Source organism: Seriola dumerili, unplaced genomic scaffold (assembly GCF_002260705.1).
Source record: "Seriola dumerili isolate Sdu_G_001 unplaced genomic scaffold, Sdu_1.0 BDQW01001995.1, whole genome shotgun sequence".
Taxonomy (NCBI): domain Eukaryota; kingdom Metazoa; phylum Chordata; class Actinopteri; order Carangiformes; family Carangidae; genus Seriola; species Seriola dumerili.
Window position 1 is genome coordinate 176,489 of NW_019176250.1, and position 16,828 is coordinate 193,316.

The 16,828-nt window shown below is 39.4% G+C and overlaps 1 protein-coding gene across 1 annotated transcript; it reads left to right on the top strand.

Moving 5' to 3' along the window:
- Positions 1–11,928: 11,928 nt before the first annotated feature.
- On the top strand, positions 11,929–14,503 carry sucnr1 (succinate receptor 1). Its single transcript, XM_022768980.1, has 3 exons — positions 11,929–11,970; positions 12,731–12,810; positions 13,049–14,503. Exons 2-3 carry the CDS (start codon positions 12,808–12,810, stop codon positions 13,997–13,999), a joined length of 954 nt encoding a protein of 317 aa, XP_022624701.1. The 5' UTR covers positions 11,929–11,970; positions 12,731–12,807; the 3' UTR covers positions 14,000–14,503.
- Positions 14,504–16,828: the final 2,325 nt, after the last annotated feature.

Sequence of the window (16,828 nt, forward strand, 5' to 3'; positions counted from 1 at the left end):
CACTCTGCTTCTTGACTCCAGCTCCATCTCCCAACCGTTACCCATTGCTCACAGTGAGTCACTGACTTGAAAACAGACTGCAGCCTGCCACAGCATCAGCTTATAAGTAATCATTCCACTATGCAAAGTCAATATTGTGTTGTTTTTTTTTTCATTTTTTCCTTTTCCATGTGTGTGAGAGGGAGACATAGAAAATTATGTAGACACATGGAGGGCAGGAAGAAGCTACAAAGGAATCAAGGGGAAGGAAGGCGAAAAAAAAGAAAAAACAGAGGCAGTTGTGTGTCAGGCCTAAGAATGAGCTGTAACCTAATGAGTGTAGATGAAAGCTGACTGTCTGAGCTAACTCAATTCTTTGCTCTGCTAGTCACAGTTCTTAGCTTAATGATGTTTGCTCCAGACTACCGATGCCTCAGCCAATGCTGGATTGCCTTTTTTTGGTCAAATGTTTTCCTGTGTGCGACGACCCTCTTCGCTGCTTGCATGTGTAGAATGCCGAACTTGGCTCAGGCCGCACACGGGATGACATCACCCACACTGTGCAGCAGACATCCGTTTAAGACATGTTTACAGTGCTTAAACCACCAGCATGCCTCTATGCTCGCTCGTATAAACACAGAATGTGGCTGACCATGTGCACACTTGTATGTGTACGCAGTGTTTACACAGAACAGATAAAGAAATATAACCGGGGCAGGAGGTGAGGCTGCAATCTGTGGGGCTTGTGGTTAAATACAGAACAGGAATGAAGCTACAAAAGGGCAAGGATGATCCAGGGAGGTCTTTGTAAAGGGTATCAGAGATTTTGAGGGTCAAGGTGTAGTGTGTACACAAAGGTGAGGAGGCATGATTCTTGCTCAGGAATGCTGTAAAGCTGTTTGTAGAGTCGAGCAGGCCAATGAAAAAGCTTAGGTGTTGGAGCTCTGCCAAAGCAGTGATTGGAAAAATGAAGAAAAGGAAGAAAACAGGAAGAATGGGAATAAAAGAAGAGAATGGTATCCATAAAGAGAACTCAGTGCGGTTTGTCCATTGAGGAGAGTTTTACACCCTCGGTAAGAATGCAGCTCATGAAATCTGGGAAGCTCTCATTAGAACTGGATCAAAGCCCCTCTTACCCTACTGCAGCATTCCTACCAGTTCTCATCTTCACTGCACAATGCATTCATCCTCTTTGTGTCGTGCTGTCTGTCAGTAGCACATCTGTTTCATACATCACTGTGGTTCCTGAGCAGATTGCTATACCCATGTATCTGAGCCAGATTAAGGCATATATCTGTGTGTCACCCTATAGTGGAAAGGTAAAAGAACATATACCTTACCCAAATTCTCAGTCTCTCAGTCAAATGGTGTGAAGTAATTAGGGCCAATAACACTGATAAACTCCAATTATGCACAACATAATACACACCAATAGAACGAAAGGATTCAATAAAAATTACTTTTAAGCTTCTCAACCTTTATATAATTGGCAAAAAAGATCAATTCATGGTAACTCTGTTGATATTTAAAGACTTATGGTTTTAAATAGAAATTTGCCTCAGGACATGTGAGCTCCTCCCTACCCAAGTATATATGGAATATAGGTCATAGAGGTTAATTCAGTGTCAGAAAGAAGGTGTAATATCATCATGGTGGTGGCATCAGGGTATTGATAAAAAAAATTTAAAAAAAAGTTAATTTGATCGCAGATGTGAAAGAAAGAGTTGTATGTGAAGGAGTAAGAGATTTACTGTATTGTAATAGAGGCAATTCTAATATTGCTGTGCTAACATGCCCACAGTGACAAAGCTAGCACACTGATGTTAAACAATTTGCACTAAACACTGCGGCTGAGGCTGACGGGAATGCCATAGTTTTGCATAAACAACAGTGTTGGACAAATTCATATTTTGACCTGATGATGGTGTGAGATGAAAAGTTATGATATAACCACAATTATTACAATTTATCCTGAGGGGGACATTTCATGGGAGTAGCTGCGATATTTCAGTCTGGACCAAGTGGTAGACTAGCCAACATTGCTATCCCTAAAGCCATTTTGCTAAAAATGCAGCTAAAAATGTGGAGATGGGAGAATTTAAAACAGAGGCATTAAGTTGATGGGACTTTTATGAAAGACAAGGCAGTGCTTGGAATTACAAAGCAAATGAGGAACTGCAGCAAGAGTAGAGAGTAGAGAATCTATGCAAGTTCGTTTTAGATTTATCTCCATCTGAGCAAAAATCCAATTAAGATCTACCCCTCCTTGACCACACACCCATGCAGGCTCCCCTTCACAGCTCAACATAACTCAAGGACAGTGAGTCAGACAGCCAATATGAACCTAATCTAATCCGTGGTGCTGAAATCTGAGCCGCCATGAGACAAGAAGAGAGCTGTGATGTCACAGGGCAAGACCTCTGCCCCGTCTACCTGCTGAGAGAGGCAATGAGAGAGGGAGCAGGATGGACGCAGAAGATGGGAGAGACTGCTTCGCTCGTTCTAACACTGATATTTTTTTTCCTGGTCTGTGTGCAGCAGAGCACGAAGTTGAGACATTAGTATAATGCCACTCATAATCGGCACACAGGGAGTAGTGAAGGGAGAAAAAGAAATAGCAACTGGCCAATGAGGAAAGACAAAGAAGGCAAAGATGAAAAAAAGAAAAACAAACAGAATTTTATAAAGCATATGAACACTGGGTCAGGTGCTAGAAAGAACGTAAAGAACACCACATGCACAGACATACACACAGACATGCATACTTTACAGACTAATTTTATCATGTTACAGATCCATCCATACTGAGAAAACAAACAGGGATGAAGCACAAACATTTAAAATCTTAGTGGTTCAGTTTCTCTACTCTTGTGAGCACCAAACATGGTTTCTCCGTATTTCCGCTCTTTATTTTCTTAAAACCAACCAGACTGAGACAAATTCCTGTGGGTGTGTTATTTAGGAGAACTGTTGACCACTTCAACAATGGCTGGCAGAGTGAGTCCCATCATTTGGTGCCAACACATACAAGCCAGGAAGTCAAAGACCCCACAGAGAAAATTCATCATTCTCCACCTCTGACATTGAGGCCTGATATAGAGATATTTAAAATCTGAGCAGTCAGGGGTTAGACTTAGTTCATAATCGTAGTTTTTATCATGCCAAATTCGCAGTGAAATACATCCAGATTATGTCACTGCTCAGTGCATTGTTTTCCTCCAAGCACCTATCGCAAGCTCTCTTTTGTTAAGTGTGGAGACAGATTTCAGTGATGTCCTCCGTGGTGCTATGAGATTTCCCAGTCCCCTGACACTGTGTGACACCAATTAGGAGGCTGCGGATATGACAAGCCATTGGTCCACACGCTGTAACTGACAAAAAAAACCTCTCTAGCTGTGTTTCTTTGTGTGTGATACTATAGTGAAAAGTGAGGGAGCAAAACTGAGACAAGTCAAGAGAATTACAATGATGAGATAGGAAGAACCCTGACAGGAAAGGAAAAGGGAGGGGGAAAAAAGAGAAAGAGGTGGAATTGAGTTGAAGCTGAAAGGAAGGGAAGAATGGCTGATGTCAGTGTTGCAAAGGGAGGTTTTCTGTCGTCAGCCCTCACTTGACTGTCAGCTGACAGAGCTGCCGACTCAGAACTCACAGGAAAGGAGTGACAAGAGCGCTGACGTGCTGTTAGAGTACCTACAAATCGGAGAAATAAATGGTACTTTCCCCCTTGCTGTTAAGAGCAATGTAGAGTATTTTACAATCACCACAGAGGCTTAAAAGATGCTCACTAACTCTGCTAAACCATTACAATGTGTTTTACATAATATGACCTGTTTCACAGCTCCCACGTTCCCCAGCAGCAGCAGTATGATGTCATCAAGTCAAGACACAGAACAGGAGGGCCATTATTTTCTGTGCGGTGCGGTAATGTTCACATCTGTAAAACCTGGTGATGCCGGTAATGAAACAAGAGAGGACTTTGAAAAAGGCCCTGAGGTGTGTGTAATCTGCATGTGTGTGTGTGTGTGTGTGTGTGTGTGTCTACAGAAAACCAATGCCACCTGCCGAAATGAATGATAGCGATTCACGTGAACTCAGTCTGACAAGGACGCAACAGGCAAATCACACACAGATGTTGCTGTTCGGAGTGCACCCGTGTGTCACAGCAGCTGCCAGTTTAATGCGTGTCATAACTTGTGAAAAATCCACAAAGGCTCACTCAAGCTACCGTTTAGGAAAACTAAAAGCAGGCAGCTGCTGCATTTCTGATTTTCTCATTATATAAAAATGTATGCATACACTAACCATGCATTATCTTAAAATTTGCTTTGGGCCAAACACACCAGGGCAGCATTAAAGCCAAGATTTTGTATGAGCTTCACATACAGATATCATCTATCTGGATATAACCACGGCATGACATTAGCTGTGCTTGAGTGACCCTGAGAGCTGGCAAACAGAGACTGTGTGAAGTGAAAACATGGCAAGGTTAGATATTAGCCCCTGCTGAGGCCAGGAAGCCTTAGTTCTGCAACGTGTCCTGTGACTAGCGTAGCGATTAGCTGACGGTTAGCTGACCTGATGGTGGTTTTGAATTTATACGTCCCAGTGGACAGCAGAGGCAATCATATCAATAACGCTGAGAAAGCCTGACACAGCATACACAACCAGCGTGTGTAAAACAAGCCTCTGGAGCTGCCGTGACTGAAAATGAAAAAGATCCAGTGCAGGGAAAATAATACAGAAAAATATGCAGCAAGAACAGGGTCTAAACTGAGAGGGGCTGCAGGTCCCAGACGTCCTGTTAGACTACACACAGTAGAACATGGGGCGTCCTGGCTATTTAATTACGTTTACTGTCAAAATGAATGCCCTGACATGGCTCAGTTTCATCACCTTGTCAGCTGACTTGTCACCTTGTCAGTTTTCATCACAGCTCCAAAGTAGATGTTTTTCCTCCTGACAACTTTTAAACATGCCAAAGTGCACAGACCTGCAGTTTTGACATACTGTGTACATGATCGACTGTAGACAAACACAGGAGGGTCAAAAATAATGTAGTCAGGACATGGAAGAAGCAGATTATTCCAGTTGTTCTGTTTCATAGTGATTGGGTTACAAATAATCTGAGATGCTGTAATTTATGATACATTTGAATGATAGTTTGAGGTTTATAGGGACTCTGGAATTTTGAATAAATTCAAATAATATCCAAAAAAATGCTACTTTTTGCCAAAGTCTGACAATTACTTTCTTTGTTAGTGTTGAGTTTTATTTTCTTTCTGCTGCAGTCAGGAGAAAGAGGAAGGGGGAACTTAATTTGACAGTATCTCTGACACAGACAAAACTATCAGCCTAACTGGTTCTCTGTGACGTGAAACTGTAAATTGGCCAAAAAGCAAATAGTCTAGTTGTGTATTTTCCAAAGTAACGATCATATTTCAATGAATCAGAATGACCACACACAATAGAAACATGAAAACAAGGACTGTTTGGAGGCTTTTAAGGACATTTTTAAACCAGTTTGTGTAACCAGTTCAGCTTGTGACCACAAAAAATTTGATGAAAGGAGGTGAAGCCCTCAGTCTCACCCTTGTCTGAGCATGCTGCTGCTCAGACAAACACTGGATGAATTATTGAAACACCCTCTGACTCCAGACTATGAGAAGATGCTGGAATTTCATGTTAAGAAGAAAATAAAGGGAGACAGGACTGAAAAAGAGTGAGAGAGAAGGTTGAAATGATGATAGAGCAAGACAGAAGACTATGGGAGAGGGAAAATTCTACAAATACAGAAGTAAGCACTCAGAGTTGAAGAGGAGAAGGGTCATGTAGAGAACACAGAGCAGAGCTCTAGATGACTTTATGCTGTGCTCATAACTTTCGGATGTACCTCAACAAACGTGTGTTAAAAAGAAACTATGCCTTCCGTCAAATCTCTGACTTCCTCTGTTCCTACCTCATGTGAGACATACTATGACACGCTTAAGCACACATTCTACATCAGGTTTTGATCCAATTAACTCACTGTTAAATGTGAAGCATGTTGATAATTAGTGCAGAGTTGTAGTGATAAAGCTCTAAGTGTGTCACCTTCCAGAACTGGGACAGTGTAAGCTACAGGGGCTAATGGGAACACTCACTCACAATGGGCCAGAATGAAACACACACACATTCACATCTCACTCACGTGTTAACATCACAGTCGACTTAAAGTAATACCCATACACTGTTGTCATGTATTCTTATTTTATTAGCAGAATTGATTTTTGGTGTTTCTTTTAGATCAATCATTCGTTTTTCTCTCTTTTTGTGTGTGTGCATGTCTTTCTATTTTTGTGTGGAGAAATTTCAGCTCAAAACCACTGTAATGAGGACATCCCTACATTGTAAGGACATTCTGGCCGGTACTCACAATTTCAAAGGGCTGTTTGAGGGTTACAACCTTTAGATTTAAGGTTAGAATTAGGTTTAGGTTAGATTTAGGGTAAGGGTTGGGGTTAGGCAGGGGCTTGGGATGCATTATGTGAACAAGTGTTCTCGAGAGTGTGTGTGTGTGTGTGTGTGTTATGAGGGAACTGTGACATACTGATTGGCACAGATCCACCTGCTTCTAACAAGTTCATCACAAGCTGAGTTATATTTTTCTCTTCTGTCTTACTGTTCCTCTTTCTGTCTCCTTTTTTGCAGCTTCATTTCCATCTAACTGAAAACAATTAAGACTTGCTCAAATATATTGTCCCCTTTAATCCATTGGAATGATTCATAAATACATATCTATTTTTTTTATATCTTAATTATTTTAGCTATCGCTACATAATTCAATCAATGTAATTTTCCACAACGGTAAGACAGGATGCTCATGGACTTTTAGCCCTCTCAGAGTGTTGGGCTAACACTGCTCTCTGCTGGATGAAATTTGTGTCACACAATGTCTGCTAGGGCTGCTGCAATACATATGCTAATTTTAATTTATATACAGTTCTCTTCAATTTGAACACAGTCTGTCTTCTAGTTTCTTGCAGAAACACATACACCACAGTGACATCTTAACAGTTTTATTGGCTCCATTGACTCCACAAACACATGCACGTGCAGGCCGACGGGAGAATGTTGTGTTTTAACTACATTCTGGAGGGGGGGGGGGAAGATTGGAGATCATTAACACAGGACAAAACATTTATTTTTTCACAGTTTTATCAAGTCTGTGTTTTGTCTTGTACATTACTGGTTAATGTCACTCTTTCATGGCTCTGAAAAGTATTTAAATTTAACACAGAAAAAAAATCCAAAATCAGATATGAAACTGGTGATGAGGGATTGCTGGTAAATATTGCGGTTTTATTTTAAATGGTAAAACCCACACATGTAATCTAAACACAAAATTTGAAGTTGGAGATACAGAGAAATACAGCACCAAGGCATGTTAGATAGGGTGATGTATTAGCCTGTGCGCACACTCTTAATACATGCCTAGAAAGTATTGAAGGTTATGGGAAGTCTAAAAAATGTGAGGAGAAAAAACTATCTTTGGTGATGTGTGTATCAAAACCTGGGTGTTTTTCCAGTGGGCTCCTAATTTTTTTGCATTTACCTCCAATATAAATATTGAGCACTGCTTTCTGTGAGTCTCTATTGATCATTTTCAACTGCTAAACTACCTGTGTACCTACAGCATGTATCATATTTGACCTACAATCCTAAATAATGCAAGTGCTTTTACATACAGTTCCAAACACATAATTTACAGACCAGTCACTTTGAATTCTTAAAAATGGTTTTAAAGGTGTGTGTGTGTGCATGTGTGCATGTGTGTGTGTGTGTGTGTGTGTGTGTGTGTGTGTGTGTGTGTGTGTGTGTGTGTGTGACTGAAAGATGAAAGATGACTGTGAAAACTGAAAGATGCATCCACTTGTAAAGACAACAATTTGTAATGTATACTGGTTGTGTGTGAAATGACAACCTTTTAACAGCACTTTCTACAGTGAAGACTGACACTTTTTTGCTATTGTCTGCCACCAGAGGGCACTCTCATTATATAAAATGGCAAAAATATTAGAGGAGGAGGCAAATTGTTTTGACATAGCATGTTACATATCAAAAAATTAATTTAAAGAAAACAAAGAAAAAGTACTTTGAGAGTGCTAAGTAAAATATACAGTGGGCCTATACTAAACATTAAAGTAAATATTACAAATTACAAAAGCAAGGCAATTATTTATCAATTATTCAAGTTCTGAGAAAAAAAGCAACATTTTACATCTGTGTCCTTAAATTACCCTTTTATAAAGCAGATAAGCTACACTGCCTGTCTGAACAACACAAATGTATAAATGGTGCTGTATCAATAAATAAAAGACAAAACCTAGAAAGCACTGCCTGTTGGTCTGAGAATCTTTCATGGTAGAAATTAGATGAATTTTTTTCTTGTGTAATCTGGAGCAAGGCTGCTTAATTTTAATTCACAGATGATCACACATCCTTTAAAATTTGTATAAACTGAGGGACCTACAACCTAAGAGAGCCCATGTCAGTGTTAAATACAGACAGAGATGTCATTCCCCCACTTTTGACCTCCACAAGAACAAATCGTAACACTACTAAAGCGCAAAAATGCTGAAAGAATACTCTTGATCCCATTGTCATGTAACCAAACAAACCACTGTCAGTCCAGGCTGGGTTTCTTAAGGACATACCCATTCTATTATACCTAGCTTACTTTCTCTGCAGGCCAAGGTAAAAAAAACTACCCTGACTTTGTCTCACATGTTTCTCAGCAGTAGGTCATGTGCTTTCTAAAGGCTGGCCAACATTGTAAGCTTTGTTGCCAAAATATACTGTAGGCTCCCTATCAGAATCAACATCATCAAGATCCGGGCGTGTTGTGCAACCACAGGCGCTTGACGCAACATTGATAATTCAAAAGTCAACACCATGGTATTGATTTATTATCTGCATGTTCCAAAGCAAAGTGAATGAATTATAGTCCTAGTTGACATGATTTTCACATTATTAAAGCATATCAAATTACAAACATGAACTGTATCACACAACAGTTTAATACAGGTTTAATACAGGTTTGGTCATGAGAGTCATTATAATTAAATAAGTAGTTAACTAAGTACTTTACACCTAACTCATCTAAACTACTACTAACATACAGTTTTATCTAAACTCTACCAGGTTCATTTTAAAAGGGTCCAAATTAAAGATGCCCAGAAATGGTATGCCCACAAAGGTTCAAGAAGATGATCAGGTTTGGGCTACATCTACATCAGTGGCGGCTGCTGGTCTTATAAGGAGGGGAAGCTCATTTTCGGCCTACATCATAAAATGTGTCCGTTTATTCATATGTAAATTCGCAGAGTGACAGAAGAGAGTCGCCAAATACAACGCTAGTCGTTTTTAACAAAGACAAAGTCGCTGAGGATCAGTAACGTCTCCAGATCAACTCCGAACAACGGAATGAAAAACTTGAAAAATACTCCGGTGGATGCTTATACTTCAAGATCGCTGATTCGCTCATTTCGCTGTCAATCAAAAAGGGACTCAGTCTCAGACAGATCATCCAATCATCATGCAGAAGCCGATCGTCCGGGCCAGCCCACTGCCCCATAGACCCCCAGAGACACTGAGCGTCTGATGGGCGGGACAAAGCCCAGCATTTATCAAATGACCATCTAGTTTCACTGCAGTGGAACAACCCACTCTATGCTTCCCCATTGAAGTCAGTAGACGCTCGGCATCTACACTGTGTCGGTTACCTGTGATAAGTAGCTGATTCTGAACAAAAGATGAACGTGTTCTAGCGCATATTTAGTCAATGAAATGTACACACAACAGTACATGTTTGACCACCTATTTTGTTGACATTTTAGGGGAAGCTGAGCTTCCCTTGCAGTCTTAGAGCAATCGCCACTGATCTACATACAGTCCCACACTGTCAAGGGTTTGAGTAACTGAGTTGAGTAATTGCATTAAGAAAGCCATATTCTTATTTGTCATTAACCCATTCAACAACAGATTCATATAATAAACCAGCACAGGTCTATAAAACCATAAAATTAGTTAAACCTAGTCCTTACTAACCTAGCCGGAAGTTGCGCATGTATTGGATCATCACTTCATGTTTCATCCTTTGTCCTTTTTTCTAAAGTTGCTTTTTATAGGTAAATAAAAACATACTGTTTGTATTACAAGTACTCATAATTTGTTTCAGTGCTATCAACAATTTAACTATCAACAATAAATGCACATATAAATAATAAATGATGAGGAAAAATGGGGACAACAACAACATGATTAACTGGACAGGGACGAAGAGGTGAAATGCTGCCTCCTATGGAGGTGGATCAAGTAGCACAATCTTACACATTACACCTTTAATCCACTCACCCATATCTTTAGATGACTTAATTCAAATGGATAGTAACTTCAGTTTAAAAAGGTGTACTACTTGTATCACTAGGTAGCGAATGTGTTACACATGGAATAAACAATTTTGGTCCACTTCCAAACTTCCTTCCAGTTTTGCTGAACATTTGAATGTTACTGAGCACATTGGAATGAGCTCACATAACTCTAAATTTAAAGGATGAGTGTGCTTGTCAGTTTGTTGACTTAGGTAAAGCAGCTGATATGGTTGATGACACTGTACTTTATACACTGCAGTCACTTGGACTTGATGATTCTGCTGTAACCTGCTTGGGAACCTTTCTGATGGATCTCAGGTGCTTTCATTGGTCATATACAACTATAATATAACTATAACTGCTTGGCACATTATGTTTTAGATATTTCATTATATTTAGATCATATATTAAGATCACAAAGTTGAGTTTTTTTGTGCACCACAAAAATGTCACAATGGAAAAAAAACTTTACTGTCCATAATATTAGGACGATGCTTTTCAAAATATGTGACAATGCAATTGTTTGCCTTTGCTAGAGATGTACATGACTGTTGTGTGAAAACAGTTGGTGATAGTGCAAAATATTGACGATTCATCGGGGTCTGCTCTGATTGAATGAATGAAAGGCAGGCTTTTTATGCACTAAAATGGCAGAAGGGGTGTCAGTCCAACATTCCAGTTAGGTCATTACAATGAATTGTTGGTGTCATCTATAATGTCATTCAGTAATTAAGATTTTAGTCATTCCTTCAAGAAAGTTTCTCTGCAAATCAAGAATTTGATTTAATAATTTGTACTAAATTACATTCCATTCCATTTTCCAAGCAATTTCCATAAAACTACTAGGAAAAACAGGACTTGTCAAATAAAGAATCAACCCTTCAAACTACTTTGTGTGCTGTTGTTTAGACTATTCTGTAATAATGCATTTTGTTCTCACTGTATGTGTTTTGCATGTAAAATCTTAATATATAAAATATATCAGGGGTTGAAAAAGTCAGAAATTAAATGTTGTGCAAAAAGGTTTGAATAAAGCAACTATTCAAAATGGTGAAAATTAAATTTAATCAAATGAATTAATTTTTTTAAATTAATGAATAAAATGTGCTGATTTGAAAGTAACTAATCAAAAATCAAATTAATAATCGTTTAAGAGATTATATGTGAAACCAACACAGGAAACAAATGTGTTCGATCTGACTAATATAAAAGCAGGAAGTTTGAGGTTTGAAGTGTGACAAATCTAGTGCTAGTTCATGACAAATTAAATGACAGATAGGCAAGTTTGTGACTCATTTCTTAACAGGAACAAACACACTTTATTTGAACCTTAAAATTCTGAGAAGTGGTCAGACTGGAAATACATTGCTAGCGGGGACTGCATCACTGTGAGATTTTTTTTTATAAGATAAAGAGAAGTACTGCCCAGGATGGATGCATGAACAGCTAGCCTCGAGAAAAAATAACACTACCAAAAATTGTTTTTGTTAATTCTCACTGTTTTAGTCAGTTTTATCTGCAACAACCAAATACTCCAGTTTTTTGCCTGAAACTAGCCATATTCTTCCACTCTTCTGATATTGTAAGTACGACCTTAGAGTAAAGTTCAGAAAGAGACTAATAATTCTCTAACTCTTATTTATCATTAAGTTTCACATCTTAACTATTTATGGCTAATGTACACAATGGCACATACTGTAAACTGTAGTTAGGCATGCCTAAGCCTATTTCTGTTCTTTATTTGCATCAAAGTATCTGCAGTACATCTGTCCTCATTAATTTAAACAACGATAGTATTTTTAAGCAAAGTGCATAGATGAAGGTGCATTTGGTGGCGTTAAGAGTCTAAAAATTCCTTGCAGTAAAATGAGACTCACAGCCTAACTTACTTTCAAGCAACAACAATGTTTAAGAAGGTGTTGCTGTAAAGGCCAGTGTAGATACTGGCAAGGTAGAACTGGAGGAGGTTTTATAACGTAGACTGTTCGATTTCTTTATGTGTTGTACTCTCTTTTAGCTAATATATGGCCCTCGTCTCAGTTGCATTTTGATGACTACTACTGGTACAAGCTAGTCATATCCACTTTCAAACTGTGTGAGGGCTGGTCTGTACTCCTGGACTGGAGTTTCAGGTAGCAAGACAAAACATGGGCATACAATTATAAAATATCTTACAGTAACTCTGCCAGGAGGTTTCGTTTCCAAATTGTATATGCAAATGACACGCAAAGTACCTGTTTGTTCCAACCACATGATCCAACCATATGCTATTGTAGTTGTTTTTCCAACCATGTCATTGTAGAGGCACCATACCCTCAGCACTCAGTGTTTACTGTTTCCAGTGTACAGATAGTGGCTGCACCTGTTCATGGTCTCACTCTCCATTCACGCTAACGGCAACTACTAGAACAACTACACAATGGTGAGTATTATCCTAACACGTACAATATTAATGTTGTGCTGAATGTGGTTAGCTCTCAACATAAAGTTAGTTTCTACTGTACCTGTTACTGATGGCTCCAAGTCGTAAGACTTTGTTTCTATTATTATTAACCCATTTGTTTCTTCTCCCTTACTTCACTCCATTCCCCTTCCTTCTCTTTTCCTCTATTTTCTCCTCTTCTGCTGTCTTCTCTCCTCTCCTCCTCTCTTCTCTGTAGGTGTTCAACTGTACAATGATAGATGTCATGCTAGAGAGATACTATCTGTCACCATTTTATGCGATTGAGTTCTGCATTGGTTTCCCTGGCAACCTTTTGGTTGTACTTGGTTACATATTTTGTTTACCAAACTGGCAGAGCTGCAATATTTACCTCTTCAGCCTGGCAGTGTCCGACCTTATTTTCCTCTGTACATTGCCACGCCTCTCCTACCTCTATGCAAATGACCAATCGGAAACCAATCCTTTTGCTTGTGTTATCAACCGCTACGTCCTGCATGTCAATCTTTACTCCTCCATCCTCTTTATGGTTTGGCTTTGCATGGATCGCTTCCTGCTAATTAAACATCCAACACGGAACAACTACCTGCTGAAGAAACGGACAGCCCTGATTGTGACAGGGCTAAGCTGGCTAGCTGTCAATATGGAAGTTGCTCCAATGATAGTACTGATGGTTCAAGACTTAAAGAGTGGAAACTGGAGTCTCTGCAAGGATTTTGCCAGCCTAAAAGGAGATGTTGATGTATTAGGTTACAGCCTGGGGCTAACCTTGACTGGTTACATTGTTCCTCTGTTTGCACTTTGTAGTTTCTCTTACAAAATTGCACATCTGCTCCATGCCCAAGAAAGGGCTCTACAGCGCAGGACAACATCATACAGGCGGCCTCTCAGAGTTGTTGCGTCAGCCGCAGCCATATTTCTGGTTCTCTACACTCCCTACCATGTGATGAGAAATATCACAATAGCATCTCGGCATGCCTCGGCAGGACTTAATCAATGTACAAAGATGTACATACAGGGCATGTACATCTTGACTCGACCCTTGGCTTTCATGCACAGTGTCATCAACCCTGTCTTCTATTTCTTCATGGGTGACAAGTTCAGAGAGCTCCTGTTCACTAAGCTCAGAAAGCTGGTCAGAAAGACAGAGCAGCAAAGACAACCAGCCTGACACAATTCAACACAACATCCCTGCATATGCCTACACGAAAAGAGACACACATCAACATAGTACATCCACACATTTATATCAGTGCTGCCCTTACATAATGTATTTTGTTAAACGTTTTGTTGATATGCTTTCCCTTACTTTGGTGTTTTTAATTTTTTAATATATTAATTGATATAATGTTCAGCCTATATGTTATTTTCAAACTGTCTGGTATTTTTAAGACTGTATGAGATCTTTGTTCTTGTATGTACATATTTATCATGCCTGTTATTAATGTGGAAACTTTATTGCAGTGACCACACATTTCATTGCTTATTATCTGGAAACAAAACATATCAACATAACCATAAAGAGGAACTGAGGCAAAGTTACATTTCATGTTGACAAAGTAAACTAACTAGTAAAATAACTTGATACATTTAGAGGCTATTTTTATATTAATGCTCTGTTTAAGTATATACCTGTATCTTCACTTAGGTTGCTGTTTTTATTTGTATTTGTTGAAAAAGCATATTTACTCATATTTTCAATTGGATGAAACTGAATGTGCATGTTTTTGTCATTTTTATTACTATTTTTGGGATGTTTGTGAATTAAAGTTAATATTATATTGTATCATTTTTAATGTAATCAAATAAAGTATTCAGACCCCTTTAAATTTTTCACTCTTTGTTTCATTGCAGCCATTTGCTAAAATCGAAAAAAGTTTTTTTTTTTCTCATTAATGTACACTCAGCAACCCATCTTGACAGAAAAAAACAGAAATGTAGAGCTTTTTGCAAATTTTTTAAAAAAGAAAAACTGAAATATCACATGGTCATAAGTATTCAGACCCTTTGCTGTGACACTCACATTTAACTCACATGCTGTCCATTTCTTCTGATCCTCCTTGAGATGGTTCTACTCCTTCATTGGAGTCCAGCTGTGTTTAATTAAACTGATTAGACTTGATTAGGAAAGGCACACACCTGTCTATATAAGACCTTACAGCTCACAGTGCATGTCAGAGCAAATGAGAATCATGAGGTCGAAGGAACTGCCCAAGGAGCTCAGAGACAGAATTGTGGCAAGGTGCAGATCTGGCCAAGGTTACAAAAGAATTTCTGCAGCACTCAAGGTTCCTAAGAGCACAGTGGCCTCCATAATCCTTAAATGGAAGAAGTTTGGGACGACCAGAACTCTTCCTAGACCTGGCCGTCCAGCCAAACTGAGCAGTGGGAGAAGAGCCTTGGTGAGAGAGGTAAAGAAGAACCCAAAGATCACTGTGGCTGAGCTCCAGAGATGCAGTAGGGAGATGGGGTTCCACAAAGTCAACTATCACTGCAGCCCTCCACCAGTCGGGGCATTTATGGCAGAGTGGCCCGATGGAAGCCTCTCCTCAGTGCAAGACATATGAAAGCCCGCATAGAGTTTGCCAAAAAACACATGAAGGACTCCCAGACTATGAGAAATAAGATTCTCTGGTCTGATGAGACCAAGATTGAACTTTTTGGCGTTAATTCTAAGCGGTATGTGTGGAGAAACACCACGCACGTGCTCATCACCTGCCCAATACAATCCCAACAGTGAAACATGGTGAGTGGGCAGCATCGGGGGTGTTTTTCAGCTGCAGGGACAGGACGACTGGTTGCAATTGAAGGAAAGATGAATGCGGCCAAGTACAGAGATATCCTGGAAGAAAACCTCTTCCAGAGTGCTCAGGACCTCAGACTGGGCCGAAGGTTCACCTTTCAACAAGACAATGACCCTAAGCACACAGCTAAAATAACAAAGGAGTGGCTTCGGAACAACTCTGTGACCATTCTTGACTGGCCCAGCCAGAGCCCTGACCTAAACCCAATTGAGCATCTCTGGAGAGACCTGAAAATGGCTGTCCACCAACGTTCACCATCCAACCTGACAGAACTGGAGAGGATCTGCAAGGAAGAATGACAGAGGATCCCCAAATCCAGGTGTGAAAAACTTGTTGCATCATTCCCAAGAAGACTCATGGCTGTACTAGCTCAAAAGGGTGCTTCTACTCAATACTGAGCAAAGGGTCTGAATACTTATGACCATGTGATATTTCAGTTTTTCTCTTTTTAATAAATTTGCAAAAATTTCTACATTTCTGTTTTTTTTTCTGTCAAGACGGGGTGCTGAGTGTACATTAATGAGAAATAAAATGAACTTTTTTGATTTTAGCAAATGGCTGCAATGAAACAGTGAAAAATTTAAAGGGGTCTGAATACTTTCCGTACCCACTGTATATCTCAGCTAAACTAATAATAATTGGGTGTGACTCATATTTCCAATGGAAGGTTATGCAAGTGATGGATGGTGACAAGGTGAGGGCCTCTGCCAAATACCAAATATATTGCATTCACATAATAATCCATTGCATGTGGATGCATTGCATGCAACTCCAGTTACTTTTTTGATCAGTATCAATACTGTTATTACTAAAATACCAATGGTTTCCACCCCTATTGGCTAAAGCTCTGGCAAACCTTTTCTCAGATTTATTTCCTGTGTAATGTGAAGCTTGTACAGCAGATTCTGAGTATTTCTTAGAACCTTCTTAGAACTTTCATCCTCTTCAACTTTTATCTAGATGTTTTTAAAAGTGTCAAACATCTACAACTCAAACATTGAAAAAGGGTAGTTGCTACCATGAAAAGAGGGTGACCATCCTGAAAATCAGTCAAGGAAAACAGATACATGATTTGATCTCTGTTGTCTTTGTTTTTCCTGGATTTAACTGATCCCAGCTTGCTGAGTTATGCAGCACCTTACACTTTGACCTTTTCAACTGAGACATAAGCAGGAATTTTATTTTCAAGAAGCCCC